Source organism: Macaca mulatta, chromosome 13, assembly GCF_049350105.2.
Source record: "Macaca mulatta isolate MMU2019108-1 chromosome 13, T2T-MMU8v2.0, whole genome shotgun sequence".
NCBI classification, from domain to species: domain Eukaryota; kingdom Metazoa; phylum Chordata; class Mammalia; order Primates; family Cercopithecidae; genus Macaca; species Macaca mulatta.
This window is the reverse complement of record NC_133418.1, coordinates 100166006-100190518: the sequence shown is the minus strand read 5'-3', so window position 1 is coordinate 100190518 and position 24513 is coordinate 100166006. Positions and strand designations below refer to the sequence as shown.

The following is a 24513-nucleotide window of genomic DNA, read 5'->3' as shown; positions in this document are numbered from 1 at the left end:
CTCACGAGAGCAGGGGTTTCTGTATGCCGCATCACTGCCATGGCCCCAGCCAGCCCCTGATCGCCAGACACGAAGCAGACAACCAGTCGATACTCATGGAATCAGTGAATTTGAGCCTCACCACAGTCCTGAGTGTCAGCTGGGGCAGGGTTTGTTCTCCTCATTTCACAGAGGAGGAAACAGATGGTGCCGGAGCCTGCAGTGACCTGCACATGGTCACACACCCACAATCTTAGATGGTGTGACCGAGCCCAAGGCTCCCAGCAGGATTACAGTTTGTCAGGAGTAATCCTCTGTGACGGGGAATCCCCGACTGGCCGAGGGGAGAAAGGGAGAACGAGACAGTGGTCATCACCCTCAGACAGGGCTTCACCGGCTGGGGACTCCAGGAGGCCCACCTTGCCCTGGAGGGCCTGCTGCTGTGTTAGAGAGGGGGTCAGTCTGTGCCCAGAGCCTAAAATCTATATCAAGATGAGCCAAGAAAGGGGCCAGGTCAGCCTTGGTGACTGAGGCTGATGCAGTGTCCCCATCTTTGTCCCAAGAATCACTGTGGGCCCATCCAGCCAAGGTCTCCAGCCTTCTGGAGGCCTCTGTTCCTCAGCTCTCTCGATCCTGGCCAGATCCCCATTCTGACACTAGGACTGCTCCAAAACCTGGGGCGACATAAAGGAAGGAAGCCCAGGGTGCCATCTAGCACTCTTGGAGCCCGTGGGACCGTCCCAGTGGGTCAGGGAGCAGAGACAAGGCTTGCTCCCCAATGTGAGGCTCCCGCTGAGATGCCTGCCTCCCGGCACCGCCGCAGCCGAGGAAACCTGTGGCCCTGCCCTCCCTCACCAGGGGTCGATGAGTATCTCGACCAGAGCCGTGCAGAGCAGGACGACGCAGGAGCAGCTGAAGGCAGCCCCACTCTGCTTCTCCTTCTCCACCGAGTAGCGTGTTTCCATCTCAGGGTCCATGAACCGCATGGACAGGAGGAAGGTGTTTCTCTTCTTTACTCTGCAGTGGGAACAAGCCCCATGAATCCCAAATGCCACACCTGCCTCGGCCTAGCAGGGGGGCCGTATTTGGGATGCCCGGTTTCCTGAATCCCTTGTCAGGGCCCGGGAGGAGCGGTGGGCCTGGACGCCTCCGGGTGGCGCTTACACTTGGGCAGACTCTCGCTCCAGCAGGGCCTCGTTGAGCAGCTGGTTGAGCTCGTGCTCGTCTTCGGAGGCGTCCACCACTCGGTCAGCCAGGTCCTGCAGGCGCAGCCTCCGGCGCGGGTTGGGGAATGAGGGGTTGTCAGCCTGTGAGCCAGGGAGGCAGCGTGAGTGGGGCAGATGGGACAGAGTGACAGGGAGGAGCTGAGAAAGACGGAGGTGGAGGAGGAAAGGAACAAAAGAGGGCATACTCGGAGGACCAATCCCTCCAGCTCCATAATCCCTTTCCGGGAAGTCCTCCCCATGCTCCCATGTGGCTCCATGTGGCCTGGGTCTACACCCAACGCTCCAGGCCTTCCTGGCTCCCTGGGCCCCACCAGAGCTCTGCAGGGGCGGTCGCGAATGACAGCATTGTAGGGAGCTCCTGGCTCCCGAGTAGGAGACTTGTAATAGAGACAGCTGCGGGTTGGGACAGTCCTGGCACTTCCTGCTGTGTAGATGTGGGGGCCATATACATCGGCACCCTGGGGACATGAATGGCTCCCAGCTCTAGGGCTTCAGGGAACTATTAAAGGAACTCCCATCTGGCTCATTTGCAAAGGAAGATCTGAGGGGGAAGCGATGGGAGAGAAAAGAATGTTCTCATCACTAGAGGGCTGACGAGGGGCGGGTAGGTGGAGCTGGGGCACCCATTACCATTTTATTCCCAGTTCCAAGGAAGAAGTATCAACTCCAAAAACAGGAATCCTGGCTGTGATGACACAGCCATCAGTCTAAACAATCACTGAGACTGGCACGCTCAATAGCTGAGAGTTGTCTGAACGGGTTCAACAGTGCATCTGGGAGCCACAGTCAAGACTCCCTGGGGCCGGGCGTGGTGACTCACGCCTATCATCCCAGCACTCCGGGAGGCTGAGGTGGGTGGATCACTTGAGGTCAGGAGTTTGAGACCAGACTGGCCAACACAGTAAAATCCTGTCTTTACTAAAAACACAAAAATCAGCCAGGCATGGTGGTGCACGCCTGTAATCCCAGCTACTCGGGAGGCTGAGGCAGGAGAATCACTTGAACCCAGGAGGCAGAGGTTGCAGTGAGCCAAGATCACGCCACTGCACTCCAGCTTGGGCGACAGAGCATGACTCCATCTAAAAAAAAAAAAACTTCCTGGTCTTAAGCATCGGCACAGGTGTGCCACTGGTTGACAGTTTGACCCCAGATAATGTTTCCCCAGCCACATCTTCCTCTTCTGTAAAATCACATGGATGGTCTGTGGCAGCAGCAGGAACCTGTTCCTGAAGCAGATCCGGGAGCAGCGTGGGCCTGGCTAAGGCTCAGGGCCCGAAAAATCACAGGCTGCTAAAGCTGTATCTGTGTCCTCCTTGCTAGTGAGTGCCTTGAGTCTGTACCTCCACTTTCTCTCAAGAAAACTGCAATAAGGAAAAGTTGCTGAATGTTGGGGGACTTGAGAAAACCCTAATTTACCCTAAGCCCCGTCTACCATCTTGTTCTACAGCATCTGCTCTAATGGCACCAGGGCCAGCTCTCCTGTCCCCCTCACACGGTGAGCCTGGCAGCCCCGGCAGGGCAGACACCCCATCTCTGCAGCACTGACCTCCATCAGGAAACATACTCCAGACGCCCTGCAGTCAGGGACCAGTTCTGGGTGCTCCCCAAGAGGCACCCCGCACTCTGGGACAGCATGCTAATTTTCCTCGCCTTTGGGGCTGCGGAAATATCCCATCTTGCATGGAACTTGTTGGGTTTGAACCTAGCCAGAGAGGAGTCCAGGTCTGAAATCTCACTTCCAAAATTGTCTCAGACCCTATAGAATTTTCCATGGAGGTCCTCACTGATCTCAAATCTACAGGATTCCAGGTCACCCCAACATGTAACTGATGAGGAGACAGTAGGGTTTTGTGGGGCTGGAGGGGTGACCTGCCCATGGTTACAATGCTAAGCAGGAGGAGGTCCTGGGTGGTGGCCAGGTCTCCCCAGCATAGGACTCCTGCTGCAGGAATGTATTGCTTCCTGGTGTCTGCCCGCATCTGGCCCCTCAGTGACCCCCTGCCCTAAGCCCTGCACATACCTGGGCATCCTGCTCCTCGGGTTTCTCTGATGTGGACCCGCTGCTGTGGGCACTCCCGTTGGGCTCCTTGGTCTCAATGAGGGCAGGGGAGCTGGACTTTGAGGAAGCTGGTGCTCCATTGGGCAGGGCCTAGAGGAAAGGAGAGCTCAGCCATGATCCGGGGGTGGGATAAGTGGCACAGACAGGGCTGGAAGTGACAAGCGTGTGGGAGGCAGTGGTGGGATTAGAGCAACCGGAGGCCATGGAACTTGCTTGTGGATTGCAAAGTGAGGTGTCAAGGATGACTTCAAACTTTTTGGTCTGAGCATTTTTTTTTATTTTTTATTTTTTGAGACGGAGTCTTGCTCTGTCACCCAGGCTGGAGTGCAGTGGCGAGATCTCGGCTCACTGCAAGCTCCGCCTCCTGGGTTTATGCCATTCTCCTGCCTCAGCCTCCCAAGTAGCTGGGACTACAGGCGCCCACCACCTTGCCCGGCTAGTTTTTTGTATTTTTAGTAGAGACGGGGTTTCACCATGTTAGCCAGGATGGTCTCGATCTCCTGACCTCGTGATCCGCCTGCCTCGGCCTCCCAAAGTGCTGGGATTACAGGCTTGAGCCACCGCACCCGGCCTGATCTGAGCAATTATAAATAAAAGGATGGAACTGCCATTAACTGAGATGGGAAGACCGAGAGAGAGCAGGTTTTGGAGTGGGAAGGCGGACAGGAGCTTTGGACAGGTGGCATTTAAGATGCCTATTATATGTACAAATGGAGGCATACAAGTGGCTGTATGTTGAGTGCAGGAAAGCCACTGGGGCTGGAGATACAAATTTGGGAGGTGTCAGAGAAAGCCTTTAAAATGACACTGGATGAGACTGACATCGAGGCTAGAATGAACAGGGAGTCTATCAGCCACACTCCTGCAGCCTCCCCAGAGTGGGCTTTGCTTTAGCCACAATTAGGCAAAGCCTCAGCCACGGAGCAGTCTCAGATGACACGATTTCCCTGACAGCCACCACGCTCCTTAATTCCAAGTCTTGTTAGATGGACTCCCATACTGGAGGAAAGGGTTTTGACACGAGAGATTACAAAAAATAAAACCACCTCCAGATTCAGCAGGGGATGGTAAAGGGATCAATTTCTGCAACAGCTGCTGTTGGTTTCTTTTTTTTTTTTTTTTTTTTTTTTTTTTTGAGACGGAGGCTCACGCTGTCGCCCAGGCTGGAGTGCAGTGGCGCGATCTCGGCTCACTGCAAGCTCCGCCTCCCGGGTTCCCGCCATTCTCCTGCCTCAGCCTCCTGAGTAGCTGGGACTACAGGCGCCCGCCACCGCGCCCGGCTAATTTTTTGTATTTTTAGTAGAGACGGGGTTTCACTGTGGTCTCGATCTCCTGACCTTGTGATCCGCCCGCCTCGGCCTCCCAAAGTGCTGGGATTACAGGCTTGAGCCACCGCGCCCGGCCTGCTGTTGGTTTCTAATCAGACTGACAGGAGGTGTTTGGGGGTTGGTGGACAGGCCTGGGGAAGCTGCTGACTGCTTCAGGTCTGTAGATATTCGGGGGGCCCCACACGAAGACCAGACCAGAGGGCAGGCCCATAGGATGCTCTGCTGCGAGATTGTTCAACCCGCAGTATTTGATGTTTGGCCCAAGACAATTCTTCTTCCGATGTGGCCCAGAGAAGCCAAAAGATGGGACACCCCTGCGCTATGACTTCTATCTCATTCCTTCCTCATTTCCCACTCAGGAAACCTTCCTGGCCTTGGTCCTCCTTCCCCATGACCAGTCACCCCACTCCCAGCCTCGTCTGTGAGTCTCTCCCTGAGCATCCGTGTCACTCCGGTGGCTTCACTCACTTCCTCCGTGCAGGAGACTCTGAGCTCCAGCCCAGCTGCTCTCCTGGGCGCCACCAACACACCTCCAGTGCCTCCCTTTTGGATGTGGTCTTGGGATATGCTACAGTCACCTCCATTGCAACTTGCCATGAATTACACTCACCGTCTCCCCCCAGAAACCAGCTATCCCTCAGGAAGGGTGCCAGCCTGCCACTCACCTCTCATAGCCAGCCACCACTGGGTCCTGCAACTCTTCTGCCATCTTTCCTTAATCTCCTCCTCTCCAACCCCCTCATCTGGGGGTGGGGTGGGGAACTCACCGAGCCATTGAGGCCATTCTGGGTGGCTGTTTTCTTCACCTCTGGCTTGGAGGCAATGATGAGGTAGGTTTCAATACCCTTCTCTTCTAGGTAGTCACAGCGGCTGCCCCCATCGCCTGGTTCCACATCAAACTCCCCTTTCAGGCAGTCCATGGTGCTCTGGGAGATGTGCACACGCCTGGATTGCAGAGAGAGAGGCCCTGAGCGCCGGCCGGAGGTGGCCCTCACAACCCCTGGGGACAGTCCACGGACCACAGATGCACTGGCTGCTGCTCGGCCCCGTGTCTCTCGGGCATGTGGGGCAGTGGCCAAGTGGAGGCAGGCGCCAAGTGGAGTATCTGCCACTTGGCGGCCCACTAACTAGTTGTGTGGGCTGTGTGACGCCTACTCCCATCTCAGCCTCAGTGTTGGAGCCACGACACAGGAGTACAATCTTTCTTCAATCTTTGATCCACTGTGAAGTGGATCAAATGTGATAAGGATTTTTTTTTTTTTTAAGACAGTCTTGCCCTGTTGCCCAGGATGGAGTGCAGTGGCGCGATCTCAGCTCACTGCAACCTCCGCCTTCCAGGTTCTAAGCAATTCTCCTGCCTCAGCCTCCAGAGTAGCTGGGATTATAGGTGCACACCATCACGCCTGGCTAATTCTGTATTTTTAGTAGAGATGGGGTTTCTTCATGTTGGTCAGGCTGGTCTCAAACTCTTGACCTCAGGTGATCCACCCGCCTCAAGCCTCCCAAAGGGCTGGGATTACAAGTGTGAGCCACAAGATCCAATTATCCCCCACCTTGCACATTTCTCAGTTGCAACCCCTGCTGCCAAGGGAAAATAAAACCCGTTTCTGAGGAGTTACCACTGAGCGCAAGAATCCTAAATGCCACTGAAGGAAGCTGCCCAGCCCAGGTGGGGAAGGCTGAGCTGATCCTCCCTCAGCCTGGCCCTGCTAAAGGCAGGGCCTCCATTACTCACTGATCCTGTAAAGGAGCTCAAGTAAGACACGTAATCGCACTGCAACCTGCAAAACACTGCCTCTGAGCCCGCCACTGACGACTGCTCATTACTCTCCCTTTGGGGAGACCTGGGCGCTGGCATAAGGAGAGCTGGGGCAGCCCCCTAAGTGGGTAAAGGGTAAAGGAGGACAGGCTACTGCAGGGTCCAGGCAGGAGAAGCCACATCTAACATCAGGCCCAAAGAGGCAGGTGAGAACGGCCTTAGCCAGGGCTGGCGCAGGACAGGAGGAATGCTGTTCCGGGGTGGTGGGGGGACCTTCTCAGAGGCCCCCTGTCCCTCATCAGGGTCACAGCCCTGTGGTATGGAGGGGACGGTCCAGTCCCCGCCCCAGTCCTCACACCTGCCCCCGCGGAAGGGCACTCACCCAGGGATGCCGCCGGCCTCCATCTTGTTGGCTACAGTGACGTCAGTTGACCACACATCGTACTGCCAGCGCTTCTGGCCCAGGACGCCCCCCAGCACGGTGCCCGTGTGCACCCCCACACGCATGTCCACCCCAGTCTTGGTCTTCTCCCGCACATACCTGCCACGGACACACAGAAAGGAGGGTCAGGGCGTGGCCTTCACAAGACAGCCAGCCTGCAAAAGAAATTCATCGTGGGCCTCTTCCCCTCCACGGGAGGGGGCCTGGCAAGGTCCCCACAGCTTTCTGCCTGCACTGAAGTCCAGTAACCCATGGTGTTGGGTGGGGGATAAGGCAGGCCAGGGCCAGCCCAGAGTCAGGCATCACAGGCCAGCAGGACGAGGGCACCAAGCGACTCTCCTCCCTATCCCCACTTCCCGAGGGGCCTCCAGTTTCTTTCTGCTGATTACTCTTTTATTCATTCATGCAGTTAATATTTCACTGAGCGTCAAGTATGTGCCAGGCACGTTCGAGGTGCTGCAGACATAGAGGTGAACAAAATAGCGGTGAGCAGTCCCTTGCCTGAACGTGTCTGACAGGGCAGGGAGAGGATGCTAGAGTTCCTGGACTACCGCCCCTGGGATAAAGGCCACATTGCTTTCTTTCTTTCTTTTTATTTTTTGAGACGGAGTTTCACTCTTGTTGCCCAGGCTGGAGTGCAATGGCTCGATCTCGGCTCACAGCCACCTCTGCCTCCTGGGTTAAAGCCGTTCTGCCTCAGCCTCCAGAGTAGATGGGACTACAGGCATGTGCCACCACACCCGGCTAATTTTGTATTTTTAGTAGAGACGGGGTTTCTCCATGTTGGTCATGACTGGTCTCAAACTCCAGACCTCAGGTGATCCGCCTGCCTTGGCCTCCCAAAGTGCTGGGATTACAGGCGTGAGCCACCGCACCCGGCCAACATTGCTTTCTTTCCAGGGCAATACTAGATGGGATTTAACCTGGAAGACGGTAAAAATGCAAAGCTGCCCCCTCGGAGAAGAGGGTAAAGGGGGGGCAACTTCCAGGACTCCATCTCATGGGGGAGGGGCCTCAGCAGGAGCTTCCCTTTCTGCGTTGGTGCCTGATGTCACCCCGGGTTCCCCAGAGGCTGGAAGTCAACCAGAGGGACTGCCCATCCGAGAGCTGCAAGCGCACTTGGAGCAGGGGCAAGAGGGGGGACAGTGAGCGCAGGAGAGTCTGCCTCCCTCACAGCCTAGGCTGGAGCACAGAGGCTGGGGTGGGCTCCAGCCCCAGCCCTGAGACCCTCTGCCAGGGGCTTACAGTCACTGCACCACAAGATGGAGAGGGCAGTGCCTTCGGGGGTCATGGTGAGAAAACACTGAGGAGAGATGGGGAGCCCCTGTGGGGGTCCTAGCAAGTGTGAGGAAGCGTGAGGAATTTCACAACTGCAACTTCCAGTATAAAGGGAATATGTGGACTAAGGCTGGAAAAGCGGGCCCCACAGGCTGGGGGAGGCTTACAGTTCCCCTGGGCTGTGAGGAAGGTAAGCCACGTCCCAGCTTCCAGAGCAGGGGCCTGTGCCACCCATCAACTGGCGCCGTGTCCCAGCAGGGCACAGTCTTTGCCTCCAGCCGATCCCCACCCAGGGGCTGTGGCCAGCGCAAAAGACCTGCTTCTCCCAGGGTTGGGCCCCTTGCTCTGGGAGCCTCCCTCCCAGAGGCACCCCACTTACGAGATGGCCTCCACCATGGCGAGCCCCATGAGGATGGAGCAGACGGCGTGGTCCTCCCGGTAGTCAGGCAGGCCGCAGATGCAGTAGTAGCAGTCGCCCAGGATCTTAATCCGCAGCTGGTGGTATTTCTGAAAGGGGAGGGCCTGGCCTATGCTCCAGCCCCTCAGCAGTGCGGGAGGAGTGGCCAAGAAAGCAGAGGAAGGACAGAGGGAGAAAATCACGGGGCCGGGGATGGTGGCCAGGCACAGGCCATGAGGGCAGGCCCCGCCGGAGACCCAGGCGGGACCAGGGACTTACAGCTGCCAGCTTGTCAAAGCGGGCAAAGAGCTCGTTGAGCAGCTTCACGAGCTCCTGGGCACTGCAGGCAGAAGACAGCTGGGTAAAGCCCACGATGTCGGCAAAGAGGATGCTGCATGAGGAACGAACCGTGGGGGTGAGGCTCTAGGCAGCGAGGTGTGCCCGCTCCCTCTCCAACCCGCAGGGCGGCCAGGATCAGGGTGGGAGAAGGTCTTCCCTCACCCCCTCCAGGGCAGTGAGACCCTGGCCCTTCCAGGTAAAGTCAGGGCTCTGACCTTGCACTTGTCCTAGTGGACCTCCCCCTGCAGGCATCCCTCCCTGTGGTGCCTGGGGACCACCCCACACTGCCCCCTCCTGCCCGGGCTGAACTCATCCTTCTTCCTAGAATCAGAGGTCAGGGCTCTAGCCCCAGTGCTGGCCCCGAACAGCTGGGTGACCTCACAGGAGTCCCTTCCCCACTCTGGGTGATGTCTGTTCTATGATGGGGTTGGACCAGGCAGCCTAGAACACACTGTAGCTTAAACACCTGCCGGCAGCTTCTCCCGCCGGGTTGATGAGTGCCGTGGGGAGCCTCGCTTCTGGTCCCTGGAAAACCTCTCGAAGCCCACAGCACCTAGTGGGTCCTACAAAGACGCAGCCTCCACGGCCTGCTCTGTCATCAGAGCCCGCACCCCGGGCCGGCGTACCTGACGTTCTCATGGCGGTACATGTACATGGTGTTGAACTGCTGCTGGTCCTTCTGGCTCTCGTCTTTCTTCATGTCTTTCAGCATCTCGTCAGCCACGTGCTTGGGCAGGATGGAAAGCATGAGGTTCTCCTGTGAGGGACAGGAGAGGGTCAGAGGCAACGGTAGGGCCTGCTAGGGGCAAGTTCAGATATTTCTTGGAAGAAACGCCCCGATCCTGGCAAGAAACATGAGCCGGGAACCACGCTGCCCTCCAGAGAGACCTCACAGACCTGCCTCGGGAACAGCTAGGGGTCTGGGACAGGCAGCTTCTGGCCCTGACAAGGCTGAGGGTGGCAATGGCCCCTTCAGAGCAACTGAGGGGAGCCAGAAACGCAGTGAAGCATCCTAAATGTGGCTCTGTGCTCAGCATCCTCGTGCCACAAGAAGCGCAACAGTCCTGCGTGGGCTGCTGTACCGTGAGCGCTCCCGGTAGGAGCCCTGTGGGGTCACCTCAGCCACCCGCCGTGGCTGCACAGAGCCATCGCTCACGAAATTCTGCTTTGACCCGATCAAAGACTGACAGCAGACCAGGCACCACACAAGGTGCCAGCAACACAAAACCAGCAAGATCGTCCACCTCAGAGAGCGGAGGATCACACCGGGACACAGGTAAGCATGCCCAGTGCAGCATGGCAAGTTCTGTGCCCAGAAAGAGAGCAGAGGACTGCGCAAGAGAGAAGCGGGGGCTGAGGTCGGCTGGGGAGGAGGCATCAAGGAAGCCTTCCTGGAGGAGCCTTGGCCGAGCCCAAGACACCACGCTGAGGTCACTCCTGTCGGAGGCAGCCATGTACACAAAGTCACAGACACACGCAAAGCACACCAGGGTCCTTCAGGGATTTCCATGGAGGTAAAAACAAATATGGCTTGAGAGCTGGGCAGGGTTTAGATCAGGGTCAGCAAACTGTGGCCTGTGGGCTCAAGCTGACTGCTGCTGTCTTTCTTTTTTTTTTATACAGGGTCTTGCTCTGTTGCCCAGGCTGGCGTGCAGTGGTACAAACATGGCTCACTGCCGCCTCAACGTCCTGGGCTCAAGTGATCCTCCCACCTCAACCTCCCAAGTAGCTTGGAGTACAGGCATGTATCGCCACACCCAGCTAATTTTTACATTTTTTGTAGAGACAGGGTCTTGCCACGTTGCCTAAGCTGGTCTTGGACTCCTGCGCTCAAGCCATCCTCTCTGTTTCCATCAAGTTTTCCTGGCACCCAGCCATGCTCATCGGTTGATATATTGTCTCTGGCTGCTTTAACACTCCAGTGGCAGAGTGGGGTAGAATTGACAGAGATCGCGTGGCCCACAGAGCCAAAAGTATTTACTGTGTGGCTCTTGTCAGAAGAGGTCCATGGCTTGAGTGGCACCGGTCTCTGGAACGGGGAACAGAGGAGGAGTGGCAGATGTGAGGGCAAAGACAGGGTTTGGTTCTGAGGCGCCGCAGGGCCTCTGTGCGGGCACCTGCAGGCAGCGCTCAGGAGAGTGGGCTGAACCGTCTGCCCTGGAAGCCATGGGTTGGATGATCAGTAGCGAGAGAAAACCAGGGACAGAACGTGGTGCTGCGGAGGCAAAGCCAGGGGCAGGAGGCCCAGCAGGGAGCCGGTCAAGAGGGCAGCACTGCCCCCGTCCCCGAGGGGAGGACGGTGATGATGGCGTCTGGTGAAGGATGGTGGGGGGCACTTGGGGGAGAACCCCAAGTTGAGGTTTTGCAGGATGGAAACTGTAAAAGGCCAAGGGGCATGAGAACTGGCTCATGGCGGGGACGCAACTAAAGAAAGTGTGTCCAGAGAAGGGTCAAGATACCAATGAAACCACAGCAGGCACAGGCAGAGGCCAGGGAACTGGAGGCAGAGATGTGGCTGGAGGACAGGTGGCCACTGACCCTCAGGGTGGAGGGCTTCGGGGTGGCTAGGCCCGTGTTGCCATGGGGTCGGCTGCTGAAAGGCGAGGAGCGCGTGGGCAGGGACTCAGGATGCCCAGGAGCTCCGTATCTAGAGTGCAGATCCCAGACATTACCACCCTGGTCCAGAGTGGCCAGAAAACCTAGAACCAGTGGCTTGGTCCTCAGCAATCAGGGCCTGACTGGATGGCTGCAGATCCCAGGTCACAGGGGCAGCAGCCAGGGACTTCGCCTCCTGACAAGGTCTGGGCAGGGGAGCAGGCCCCACCGCTCCAGCTCTGCTGAGTTCAGGGGTCCCTGAGGCCCGAGAGAAGTCAGCTCATCCTGCATGTCAGATGCGCCTGCTCTGGAGCAGGAGGAGGTGGTGAAGGCTCAACTCCACTCCTCTGGGCAGAGCTGCCAAGTGGTCCCCAGAGTCTGCTGTTGTACTCGGGCCCTCAGCACCTAATAAACCAGAGGCCTCCCTTGGGAGAATCAGCTCTGCTATAGGTCCCCGTCGTCTACACTCTGTAGCTTCATGGGGAGAATTTATCACCTTTCTTACAGGAAATCACACCATTAGGACAACGGGAGCATGCCCGGCAGGCACTGGCCCCTGCCTGAAGCGGTTACAGTGGTTTTGCTCTTTGATATGGTTTGGCTGTGTCCCTACCCAAATCTCAACTCGAATCGTATCTCCCAGAATTCCCACGTGTTGTGGGAGGGACCCAGAGGGAGGTAATTGAATCACGGGGGGCCAGTCTTTCCCGTGCTCTTCTTGTGATAGTGAGTAAGTCTCACGAGATCTGATGGGTTTATCAGGAGTTTCTGCTTTTGCTTTTTGCTCATTTTCTTTTGCTGCCACCATGTAAGAAGTGCCTTTCGCCTCCCGCCATGATTCTGAGGCCTCCTCAGCCATGTAACTGTAAGTCCAATTAAACCTCTTTTTCTTCCCAGTCTCAGGTATGTCTTTATCAGCAGCATGAATATGAACTAATACAGTAAATTGGTACCAGTCGAGTGGCACGTTGCTGAAAAGATACCCAAAAATGTGGAAGTGACTTTGGAACTGGGTAACAGGCAGAGGTCGAAACAGTTTGGAGGGCTCAGAAGACAGGAAACTGTGGGAAAGTCTGGAACCTCCCAGAGACTTGGTGAATGGCTTTGACAGAAAAGCCGATAGTGATATGAACAATAAGGTCCGGGCTGAGGTGGTCTCAGATGGAGATGAGGAACTTGTTGGGAACTGGAGTAAAGGTGACTGTTACATTTTAGCAAAGAGACTGGCGGCATTTTGCCCCTGCCCTAGAGATTTGTGGAACTTTGAACTTGAGAGATGACTAGGGTATCTGGTGGAAGAAATTTCTAAGCAGCAAAGCATTCAAAATGTGACTTGGGTGCTATTAATGGCATTCGTTTTAAAACGGAAACAGCATAAAAATTTGGAAAATTTGCAGCCTGACTATGCGACAGAAAAGGAAATCTCATTTTCTGAGAATTCAAGCTGGCTGCAGAAATTTGTGTAAGTAACGAAGAGCTGAAAGTTAATCACCAAGAAAATGTGGAAAATGTCTCCAGGGCACGACAGTCACCTTTGCAGCAGCCCCTCCCATCACAGGCCCTGAGGTTTAAGAGGAAAAAGTAGTTTCGTGGGCCAGGACCAGGGTGCCCGTGCTGTGTGCAGCCTAGGGACTTGGTGCCCTGTGTCCCAGCCACTCCAGCCATGACCGAAAGGGGCCAATGCAGAGCTTGGGTTGTGGCTTCGGAGGGTGCAAGCCCCAAGCCTTGGCAGCTTCCACGTGATGTTGAGCCTGTGGGCACACAGAAGTCAAGAATTAAGATTTGGGGAACCTCTGCCTAGATTTCAGAAGATATATGGAGATGCCCAAGGAAAAGTTTGCTGCAAGGGCAAGGCCCTCATGGAGAACCCCTGCTAGGGCAGTGTGGAAGGGAAATGTGGAGTCGGAGCCACCACACAGAGTCCCTACTGTGGCACTGCCCAGTGGAGCTGTGAGAAGATGGCCACCGTCTTCAGAGCCCAGAATGGTAGATCTACTGACAGCTTGCACCATGCGCCTGGAAAAGCTGCAGACCCTCAACGCCAGCCTGTGAAAGCAGCTGTGAGGGGAGGCTGTACCCTGCGAAGCCACAGGGGCAGAGCTGCCCAAGACCACAGGAACCCGCCTCTTACCTCAGCATGACCTGGATGTGAGAACTGGAGTCACAGGAGATCATTTTGGAGCTTTAAAATTTGAGCTCCAAAGAAGCCCCACTGGATTTCGAACTTGCATGGGGCCTGTAACCCCTTTGTTCTGGCCAATTTCTCCCATTTGGAATGGCTGTATTTACCCAATATCTATACCCCCATGTAGGCTGGGAGGGAGGCCAGCACAGCGCTGTGACGTTCTTAAACCTCGCGTTCTACATCCCTCCCTGCCCACACACCTGACCGCACACCTGGCCTGTGTGCTGTGTGGGCTGTGGCTGCAGAAGTAGCTCTTCTGAGAAGTTATCCCCCCAAATCCAACAGAAGTAAAGATATACGTAGAAGATGATCTGCATTGCAGTTTGACTTAACACTTGTGGAAAAACTGTAAGTCACCCAAATACCCAGTAAACGGCTAATTAAAATGACACATCCTCTGGATGGAAGATTCTACAACCTTAAGAATGACCATAATGAAACAACAGTACTGTTTATCATGGCAACAATAAAGTACAGAGAGAAGAGCAGGGCAAAATTGTGTTCTGTGAAGCTGACACCAGGATCATTGTGTGCATAGAAATAAAGGCAGAAGGCTATATGCAAAGAAAAAAGGCTCATTTAACTTGGAAGACCGAATTAAGAGAAAATTTGAAACGTTTTTTCAAAGTTGCTATAGGGTGCTGGTGGTGGTTCTTTTTAAAAATACTTTTTTAAACTGGAATAAACATGGAACTTCCTGTTGCCTCCAGCTGTGATCCTATCCCTGACCTAGGCTTCTCTGGAAGGACCATAGTTTTCTTAGAAAGGGAACATCCTTCAAGGCCTTTGGGCTTGGCTCCCGATTTCCTAGTCAGCTTGGACATAACCTGAGAAGGGGGAACCTATGGCCATGCCCGAACCAAGGAGACCCACAGCCAAAACGGGGGTGGGGGAAGGCAGTGGCCCTCCTAGGGAGCCAAATGACAGAACGGTCACCCTGCGCTGGCTTCACTCTGTAGCTCTCATGAACACAGCACCCCACCAGGTGATAGACACTATCCATCCAGTCAAAATCATCCCTCTCCTTTGCTAAAACTTCTGTATCAACCCTGTATTATCATATATATGCAATATTGTCTCAATTTTGCATATGACAAAACCTAGGCACAGAGAGATGAAGTTGTCTGTTACACATCCCGAAGGGTTAGTGGCAGACCCTGAACCCAGGGCTCTGAGACCCTGGAATGGGTGAGTTTTTGTGCTTTTCCCACCCCAGTTATCTCATCTGCTTTAATGTTGTTCTGCTACAGATGTGAAGGTCCCCCCAGTGCCCAGGAGCATCGGTTAAAACCTTTCCAATAGTCCCATAGACTGTTCTTTTAAATAAACATAGAAATGTATCCCTCTGGTCTTAAGGCTTAAAACTTCTATTTATCTGAGTTCCTTCCTCAGGAAAGGACCTTCAGGCCTCTCAAATGAAGTATTGAATAACTGAAACTCACCAACCAGATCACCACATCCAGATAATGAGACTCAGGACCCCTCATTCCTAGTGTATCCCACATTGTTCCATGTTTTCCCTGCCGTGTAAACCCCGGATTGAGTAAGTCAGAGATGGATTCGGGACTGAGCTCCCATCTCCCCTACCGCAGCAGCCGATTAAAGCCTTATTCCTTGGCAATAATTGCTGTCACAGTGATTGGCTTTCTGTGCAAGCAGCAGGACCCAGACTGAAGTCCTGGTGTTTTGTAACACAGAGAGGCCCCGACAGTGCGGGTCTGGCTCTGGACACCCTCCCCAGGGCTCCATGCTGCCCCAGCCTTGGGAATCAGGCAGCCCCTCCCAGTGGGTCCTCCTCACAGAAATGGCCCTGCGGCTGCCTCGGGGGGAACTTGCAACAGCCTCTGATGTGTCTCCCAGCACCCTGATCTGCTCCTCCTCTGCAATCCACTGTCCCCATGGCATCTGATGCCCTCAAAGACATCCAGTGGCTGCCACTGCAGACACCAGGCAGGGGTGGGGGGTACAGAGGCAGTAGTGGTGGCAGCTCCTGGAATCCTCCCTGGGACCCACATTGAGCAAAGAGGAGGAGGGGGGGGAGGGGGGAGGGGGGAGGGGAGGGGGAGGGGAGGGGGAGGGGAGGGGGAGGGGAGGGGGAGGGGAGGGGGAGGGGAGGGGGAGGGGAGGGGGAGGGGAGGGGGAGGGGAGGGGGAGGGGAGGGGGAGGGGAGGGGGGAGGGGAGGGGGAGGGGAGGGGGAGGGGAGGGGGAGGGGAGGGGGAGGGGAGGGGGAGGGGAGGGGGAGGGGAGGGGGAGGGGAGGGGGGAGAGGAGGGGGGAGGGGGGAATGAGGGGGGGGAGGGGGGAGGGGAGGGGGGAGGGGGGAGGGGAGGAGGGGGAGGGGGGGAGGGGGGAGGGGATGAGGGGGAGGGGGGAGGGGGATGAGGGGGAGGGGGGAGGGGGATGAGGGGGAGGGGGGAGGGGGGAGGGGGGAGGGGGGAGGGGAGGAGGGGGAGGGGGGAGGAGGAGGAAAAGGAGGGTGCTGCCTCCATGGCTCCATCCCCACCCTGTGGCCTAAGGACACTGGTGGGTCACCCATCCTCCCTGGCCTCACTGCCCCACGCTGCTCCTCACAGGCCAAGGAGAGGAGAGGCCCATGTGGCAAAGCCCTGTCTCAGAGCATGCATGAGTGGCTACCGTGTACTCAGAAAGTACCTAACTGGGCTGAATGTGAGGGGCCTGAATCTAGGACAGCCCTGGACCTCGACAGAGGCCTGCTGCTCCCCAACGCCCACAGGAGGCCCCTGCTTGCCTCTCCATGCGCCAGGAGCCGCTGCCCAAGGACCCGAGCTGCTGACGCCCATGGAAACTCACGTAGCCCTTGTCACTGCCACACGAAGTGGCCAAGCCTGTGCGGGGGGCGCAGCCCTGGTTCAGCTGAGCCCATCGCCAGGACTTCAGGCTGCCCTACCCAGAGTGTGGCTGGTGGGGCTGTGGCCTCAGCATTACCCATGCTCATCAGGGTGGGGAAGCCACGGACCTTGAGGTACATGCATGCACTTGAAGCTTGCAAAGTGTCTGTTGAGGAACAAGATTTGAAGGAAAAGAAATTTAGGGGAAAGGAGCAGCTGCAGGGTGCGCATGCGTGTGTGCATGTGTGGAGGGGTGTTATTTGTACAACATTCTTAAGAGTCTACCTACTAAAGGCACTGCCTCCAGCCATATCAAAGTAGGAGGCAAAACCTGCAACCGAGGACTGGTGGGGTAAGGAAGCAGCAGAAAACATGACCCTCAAAGCCAGTGCAACGCGCTTTGAGGTAGAAATGGCTGTGCGCCTCAGGACACGACGTGCGGTGACCTCGCCCCGTTCCCGAAGCCCAGGGATGGCACAGGACCCCACTGTGAGGAGCTGCCGCAGGGGAAGGTGCAGCGGGGCAGTGCCCAGGGGGCAAGGGTTACTTGGCAGCTTCCATATTCTTTGTATGTTTTCTTTTCCTGTAATCCTTTTTTATTGTTACAATTGTTTTATAGTGTGATTTTCAGAACTTTATTGAAACGTGCCCCATCTTTTTCTTTTTGAGACAGAGTCACTCTGTCACCCAGGCTGGAGTGCAATGGCGCAATCTCGGCTCACTGCAACCTCCACCTCCCAAGTTCAAGTGATTTCTTGCCTCAGCCTCCCGAGTAGGTGGGACTACAGGTGCCCACCACCACACCCAGCTAATTTTTATATTTTTAGTAGAGACAGGGTTTCACCATGTTGGCCAGGCTGGTCCAAAACTCCTGACCTCAGGTGATCTGCCCACCTTGGTCTCCCAAAGTGCTGGGATTACAGGCGTGAGCCACATGCCCGGCCACTGTGCCCCACCTCTTGAAAGCTCCTGGCACTGGACATTCCATCGCTATTCAATGCCCATCACTGAACATCACTATTCATACACACTGAAAAAGTATATACTGAACCTGTATATACAATGAATATAGCCATTGAATAAGGATATATAATAATCAGTACACAATTGAATGGTGATATTCATCATGGTATGAATTCTTGTGATCAATTTCAGGCCGCTTTGGTGTTGTCTCTCCTTTATAAAAATTACTTGAGGACACAAAGGCCACTTCTCCCAGGACTGCACTTGTTCAGCCTGTGGCGTCTTGAAGCTGTGGCCTGTGGTGGCTTCGCTCTTGGACTGTGACTTTCGGTTGGGGAGGTGGCCGGGTTCCAGAGAACCGGACTGTGGAAAAAGGGCCCTTCCTTCATTTGAAGCTTTTTATCTGATGGCCTGGACTAAACAGAGGAGTATCCGTTGAGGTAAGATAGTAATGACTAATCCCAAAGGTGGCTTTGCTGAAGAAACAAAGCATGTTTAAAATCAGAACATCTGTCAGAGAAGCGGCCACATCACCCCTGGGTTTTGGGGGGTAGAGCAAAGCTTACTGGTCCGGGGTTTGGCTGCAAAGGCCCCCATGCCCTGGGCAGGCACTTCACCCTGGGGGCTTCATTCCTCATCTATAAAATGGGTGTCTCAGCCGGGCGCGGTAGCTCACGCCTGTAATCCCAGCACTTTGGGAGGCCGAGACAGGCCGATCACGAGGTCAGGAAATTGAGACCATCCTGGTTAACACGGTGAAACCCTGTCTCTACTAAAAATACAAAAGAATTAGCCGGGCGTGGTGGCAGGTGCCTGTAGTCCCTGCTACTCGGGAGGCTGAGGCAGGAGAATGGCGTGAACCCAGGAGGCGGAGTTTGCAGTGAGCCAACATCGCGCCACTGCACTCCAGCCTGGGCAACAGAGCGAGACTTCGTCTCAAAAAAAAAAAAAAAAAAAAAAAAGGGTGTCTCTTAGGCCTCTTTGTTTAAAGTGTAAATCCTTCCAGAAGACAAACTTCTCAGAAGATACAGAGGATGTATTTAGAAATGTGTGGCCAGTGTGTCACTAGGACAAGTGGCTCATGTGGTTTTTGCTCTGCTGAAATCTGGTGCAACATACAGGATGAAATTCAAAAGGGATAGAGGTCATAGTCTCTACTTGAGTCCCCAAAACCAACTGCAGGAGAACACAATGGGAGAGGCACAGTGTACCAATATTGCGGGGGGTAAAGCGGAGACATCTACCATTTGAGATGCTGTTAGATTTAAAATGAATTCCCAGGCCGGGCATGGTGGCTCATGCCTGTAATCTCAGCACTTTGGGAGGCTGAGGTGGGTGGATCACTTAAGGTCAGGAGTTTAAGACCAGCCCGGGCCACATGGTGAAACCCCATCCTTACTAAAAATTCAAAAATTAGCAGGGCGTGGTGGCGGGCACCTGTAATACCAGCTACTCAGGAGGCTGAAACACAAGAATCGCTGGAACCCGGGAGAGAGAGGCTGCAGTGAACTGAGATCGCACCACTGCCTGATCTAGCCTGGGTGACAGAGCAAGACTCCATCCCTAAAAAAATAAAACGAATTCCCAGCATAAAGTAGCTGCCTGAACAAGCCCCTTGGCTCTGGGCTGTGTCACAGAAAATAAGGGCCCCGGTCCAGCTCAACCAGGCTGTGTCCTTAGCCCCACGTCCTCCTACCCACTTCTTAGGAAGCTGTCTTTAAGTCCGAGGAAAGCTGCTGTGTAGAAAAGGGACAAGACTTGCTTTGGAGGCCCCAAGAGAGAAAGCTAATGAGGAAAGGCTGCTGGGGAACAGGGTGCTGCTGTCAGAGAAGGAAGAATTTTTAGAGTCAAACAGTTCAAAGAATGTGCTGCCCTGAGAGGTGGTAAACTCCCATTCCCAGAAACAGAGAGGACCATGGGAGGAGCCGAGCACGGGTGGAAGGCTGGCCCGGAGGAGGGGGGTGTGACCAACCCTGGGGGTTGAGGCCTGGGTGCCGAGATGTGGCTCTGCATAGAGAGGAAGGAGGGTAAAGTCTTCAGGCTCTTCAGGCCTCAAGTCCTTGATGGTTATCCTAAAAATACAGCATGGTAATAAAAGTCAAGGCCCTGACCCTCTCTGGGAAAAGAATCAACATCCAGAGAAAAAACAAGCCTTGAAAGTTCCTAGTAGGTTTCCTGGGTAAAGCAAGAACCTGCCCAGATCCTGGGAAGAAGCAACCAGGCCTGCCCTGGGCAATGTGCAGGCCTGCGGTGGGGTGGAGGGTGGAGAAGGACCGGGGCAAGATGCCGGGCCTGCTGGGCTGGGATCTCAGCCGAAAGCAGAGTTGTTGAGTTTCTCAGGTGGGCTGTGAGCCCCACCACCCCAGGGCAATCTGTCGGCATGGCCTCCACAGGGCTCCGAGAAGGAACCACCCAAGCCCCCTTCTACTCAGGGGTGACTCCTGGCAGGCCTTGGTTCGCCCTGGCTTAGGGCTGAGGTGGAAGGAAGCGGCCAGGACTGTTCGGGGCATCTGAGCTGTTACAGCTTCGGCTCTGATGAGGCATTCAGGAGTTAATTACAGCAAGGAGGCCAGGAGGGATTTGGATAAATGAGGTTGGCTGGTGAGAAGCTAAGTTTCTACAACATCCTTGTAAGAGGGAGACAGGTTGAGAGAGACCCACAGTGCTCAGGTGGCTGGGAGTGTGAATGTGGAGTGTGTTTATGTGTCCATGTGCGAGCGCTTGCACATGTACACACATGCATCTGCATGTACGTGTCTACTGTCTAGTGTCTGCATGAGGCATGTATATGAAGTCTGCTTGTCTGTAGGGTAGGTGTGTCCGTGTGTATTCACGTGTCATAAATTCACGTGTGCTTGAGTACACACAATAAATACATGTCACTGTAACCCATCACAGGCTGTGAGCATACCCACAGATGTTTCACAAACCAGTCTGTCTTGGTCCCAATTAATCCAGATTCTTAGAGTGTCCAGCCAATTTGGAAGCCAAAAAGTCACTGCACCCCACCAGGGTATCCATCATGGCCTGATTACCCAAGCAGAGGTGGCTGTGGGAGGCAGGGAATGAAGAGAAGGACCGGGCCTAGTAACTTTGGGAGGCCAGAGCCCAAACAGCTCACCTCTCCCTAATGAGGGGACGAAGGACCACACTGTGTGAAATCTGGAACCTCCAATACTGCTGCCATTTAGACTAGGGGGCCCATGTGTGCTGCCCCTGCCCAAGAGATATGTTCACCACCTCAGTCACTCGAAGAACAGTCACTGGTCATCAATGCATGTCCCTGAGCTAAATGCTGGGAAGGTCAAAGGTAAACAGTACTCCAAAGAGCTTGAATGGGTGGGGCAATGGTCACATGGGGACAGACTCATCTCCCAGGGCCAGAGTTCTTCAGTCTTCAGCCAAATGCTGTGGGAATGTAGAGGAGGGAGGAGCTGCCTAACTTTAAAAGTCAGCATATTTGGAAACAAGACCTCCAGCATGAGAACAGGCACCAGGCCAGTGTCCCCAGAGTCCCCAGATCAACAGGCCCCAAGAGAAGCAGGGCCATATTTAATCTCAGTGTTGGCGGAGCCAGACTAACGAGCCAACAGGCCATGTCATCTGGAACAGTGAGGGAAATCACAGAGCTCTTACCCTGCCAGAGCGGGAGAGGGGACGCTGAACACGTGGGACTTCGGGTCACTGGCCTGGCCTCCTGTGCAGTCCCCAGAGACAGGGGCCACCGTGTGGGCCAAGGTGACTGCAGTCTCAGGAGACAGCCCACTGGGCCCAAAGATGGCCACGTGTGTGGTACCTGGAGCCCTCACCATGAGTATCTGGCAAAGAGCAGGTACTCCTTAGAGGTTTGATGAGTTAACGAGCTGTCAATTAGGAGACCTGGCCCAAGGGGCAAGCCACCATCCTCTAGGATGGCACTAATAGAACTTCCTGCAACCACAGAAATGTTCTGTATCTTTGCTGTCCAATATGACAGCCACCAGCCACATTTAGCTATTGAGTGCATGAAATGTGGCTAGTGCTACTGAAAGTGACTTAAAATTTAATTAAATTTAATTAATTTAAATAGCCACATATGACAAGTGGCTACCATATTTCTACCTAGTGCAGTTCTAGAACACTGTCGTCACAAGTGCTGTGCCAACTCTGATGGGCAGAGAGCAGCTGCCTGGAGCCTTGTGTTGAGAAGGACGCAGAGGGTTCGTATCTGTGATTGGCGGGAAGTGCGCTTGCAATGTCTGGCACAGAAGCAAACACCACCTGCTTCTGTCCTTGACCCAGATGCAGCAACTCAGTACCACCCCGGGCATAAAGGCCCAAGAAAATTAAATTAAACAGACAAAATTTCCACCTTTACCCGTGGCACTCCCTAAACTCCTTCCTCTGCTTTTTCTCCACAGCCCTTCCTAGCTCCTGACATAGCACATACTCATCTGTTTAATGTGTGTTGCCCGCACTAGAATCTGTTCTGCTCACAACTGTATCCCCAGTACCTAGAAAAGTGCCTGAAATACTTGTGGTCTGAATGGTTTTGTTTGTTTTTGAGACAGGGTCCCACTGTCTCCCAGGCGGGAGTGCTGAAGTACAATCACAGCTCACTGCGCCTTGATCTTGCTGGGCTCAGGTGATCCTCCTGCCTCAGCCTCCCAAGCAGCTGAGACTACAGGTGCACACCACCACCAAGCCTGGTTATATATTTTTAAGTTTTTTGTACAGATAAGGTCTTGCCACGTCTGGTGTTGGACTCTGGGCTCAAGAGGAGGTAAGTACTTAGCTCAGTGACCTAGCTAGAATGTGAATGCAAGTCTTACTCGCAGCCTTTGTTGCCAGATCGTTCCATTTTCTAAGCGAGTCAAAAATCCAGGTTTTTATCTAGAATGTACAAATGTTTAAGTAATAGAAAATGTTAACACTCTGGGAAGGTCAAACAAAACAGATACCCACAGGCCAGCTACGGTCCAAGGACTACCTAACTGATTCTTCCTGTAAGCAGATCTCCCACACAGAGCCAGGAGGAAGTGCCAGCTAGTAAATGAGAGATCTCATATTAAACGGAATAATAAACTGAAAACACCATCTAGGGCCTGGCACAAAGTAAACGTTCAATAAAACTACACTTATTACTAACAAAACTTCATTCTTAGAGCCAGATAAATATAAAATGCGCCACAACACTGGCCACAATGGACAATTCTACAACTGTTTGGAGAAAAATTCTGCTGGAGGATGTGGCAAAGGCTTAAGACCTGCCACAGCCCAGCAGAGCCCAGCTCAGAGGCCACACAGCCCATGCATGGGCCGTCAGCAGCACTGTCTTCGCCAGCTCTGCTCATGTCCACCCTGACACAGCCAACATCCTCCCACTGCCACCAGGAACCCACCACTGCTTTAGGACAACCTGTTTTCTTTGGGTTCATCACCTGCATTATCTAAAATGTGGGTTTGTTTTGCTAAGTCCTGGAAGGTTGAAATGAAGAGCATTCTGTGACATCCAGGAGGTGAGAGCTGGAACCAACAGAAGGACCAGTGCCTACTTCCCATCGTGAGGAACACACCTGGCTTTTCTCACACCGACAGGCGTTTGAGGCTAAAAGAAAAACTAAAAATATGAGATATCTTTGTGGGTGGTTCTGTGAAGAAGTTAAGATAGCGAGTACAACGCAAGGCTGATATTGCGGGTGGACACATGTCTGTCTGTCCCCTGTGAAGCAGACAGTGGGTTGGACCCATTACATTAGACGCCGAGAAAGCCATGATGCAGCCGTGGTGCAACGAGCAAGACGCAGAGCAGCTATGGATCCAGAGGCAGAGGCACAGCTCTCCCACTAGACACCAGCCTCGTCTCCTCTTCCCACTCTTAGTGGTCCCCCAGCCCCGATCTCACTGTTGCCAGGATAACAGTGGCATGGTGGGGCCTGGCACTAGAAGCCCAACCCCAGGCCAAGAGGCAACCGGCCTCTGGCTCCGAATCCCCTCCCCCCTACCAAGGGCCTATAAGAACAGGGCTCAGGGTTGATGACACCTTGTCTTCAGAGCATAAGGTCTTGAGGGAAACAGTGACCAGGCTTGGGCAAAGGTCACAGAGGAAGGACATTCAGAAAAGCAAGAGATACACTCCGAGCTTAGGAAATGGCAGCCTCCCAGCATCCCAAGCTCCAGGGCTCCCCGGAGAGGGGTCTGATGCTTGTGGTCAATGGGCGGTTCTTCCCTGTAAGACCAGCATGAAGGAAAAACACCATTCCTACTCACAGGTGACCCTGCATGTGGGTTAAAGCAGGAGATGTGGGGAGAGGCAGCTGTGCTCTCTGTGCAGTCCAAGACCCGAATGGACACCCACCCAGCGTCCACCTCAGCCCACTCCCCAAGGTCCCATGGGTGAAGACGGGGATGGCTTTCTGCCCTAGACCCTGTGCAGTCTGCCCTGGGCTCTCCCTCTATGTGCCCCAGCCGCAGCCTCCTCCTGAGGGTGGGCACTGTGGACCGTCCTCGACTCCCCGAGGGAGGACCTGGCACAGGGCCAGTTGACCATGCAGGATGCGTGTGAAGGAAGCACAGGCCTGCCCATCATCCCTCCATCCTCCCATATCAACCACGTTCTGATCCCTGGGAAGTGATTCTGAGTATGATTCAGAGAGGCTCAGTTCTGTAGCGCCACCTGGCAGCAGGTGTGTGCTGAGTGGGTTTTCTGGGTGCCACCTGTTACCAGGTGGCGGCTGGGGTGCTTAGCAACCCTCAAGGTCCCCAACTAACCCCTGGAGTGTGGTCACGTGGGAATAAAGACAAACAACTCCAGTTCTTTCCTCTGGGCCTCCTGCTCTACCCTCACATGCCCACAGAGCCAGGAAGCTGGACCAAGGCCAGCGTGCACCCCGGCGGCCCCGCACCAGAGGGAAGCATGATGGCACTGCCTACGAAGCCAGATATGTGCTCGGCAGAGGCAAAGAAGACGCTTTGCATGCCAGGGCTGCACCGAGAACTCCAAATCCACAAGGCCTCAGTGCAGGGCAGGCTCCGCTACCCCCCTGCAGGAGACTGGAGCCAGGGAGGTTAAAGCAGTGAAGCCACTGGAAGCTGAGACCCTTGCATTACGTGAATGCTCTGTTGCCTCAACGCG

General features: G+C 54.7%; 1 protein-coding gene and 1 long non-coding RNA gene across 17 annotated transcripts in view; one reads left to right on the top strand and one right to left on the bottom strand.

The window, feature by feature from the left end:
- Positions 1-24513, bottom strand: part of ADCY3 (adenylate cyclase 3) — a 101966-nt gene that overhangs the window by 14058 nt on the left and 63395 nt on the right. For 15 of the 16 annotated variants that reach the window (XM_028831418.2, XM_028831419.2, XM_077958237.1 and 12 more), the window contains 8 exon segments: positions 9434-9564; positions 8748-8859; positions 8451-8578; positions 6734-6892; positions 5360-5537; positions 3226-3354; positions 1144-1286; positions 835-996 (listed from right to left, as the gene is read on the bottom strand). In XM_028831418.2, coding sequence (XP_028687251.2) covers positions 835-996; positions 1144-1286; positions 3226-3354; positions 5360-5537; positions 6734-6892; positions 8451-8578; positions 8748-8859; positions 9434-9564 — 1142 coding nt within the window. 16 annotated transcript variants of the gene reach the window in all.
- Positions 8656-14285, top strand: LOC144333879 (uncharacterized). The gene is made up of 2 exons (XR_013403011.1): positions 8656-10321; positions 12300-14285. It is a non-coding gene; the product is annotated as an uncharacterized LOC144333879 (long non-coding RNA).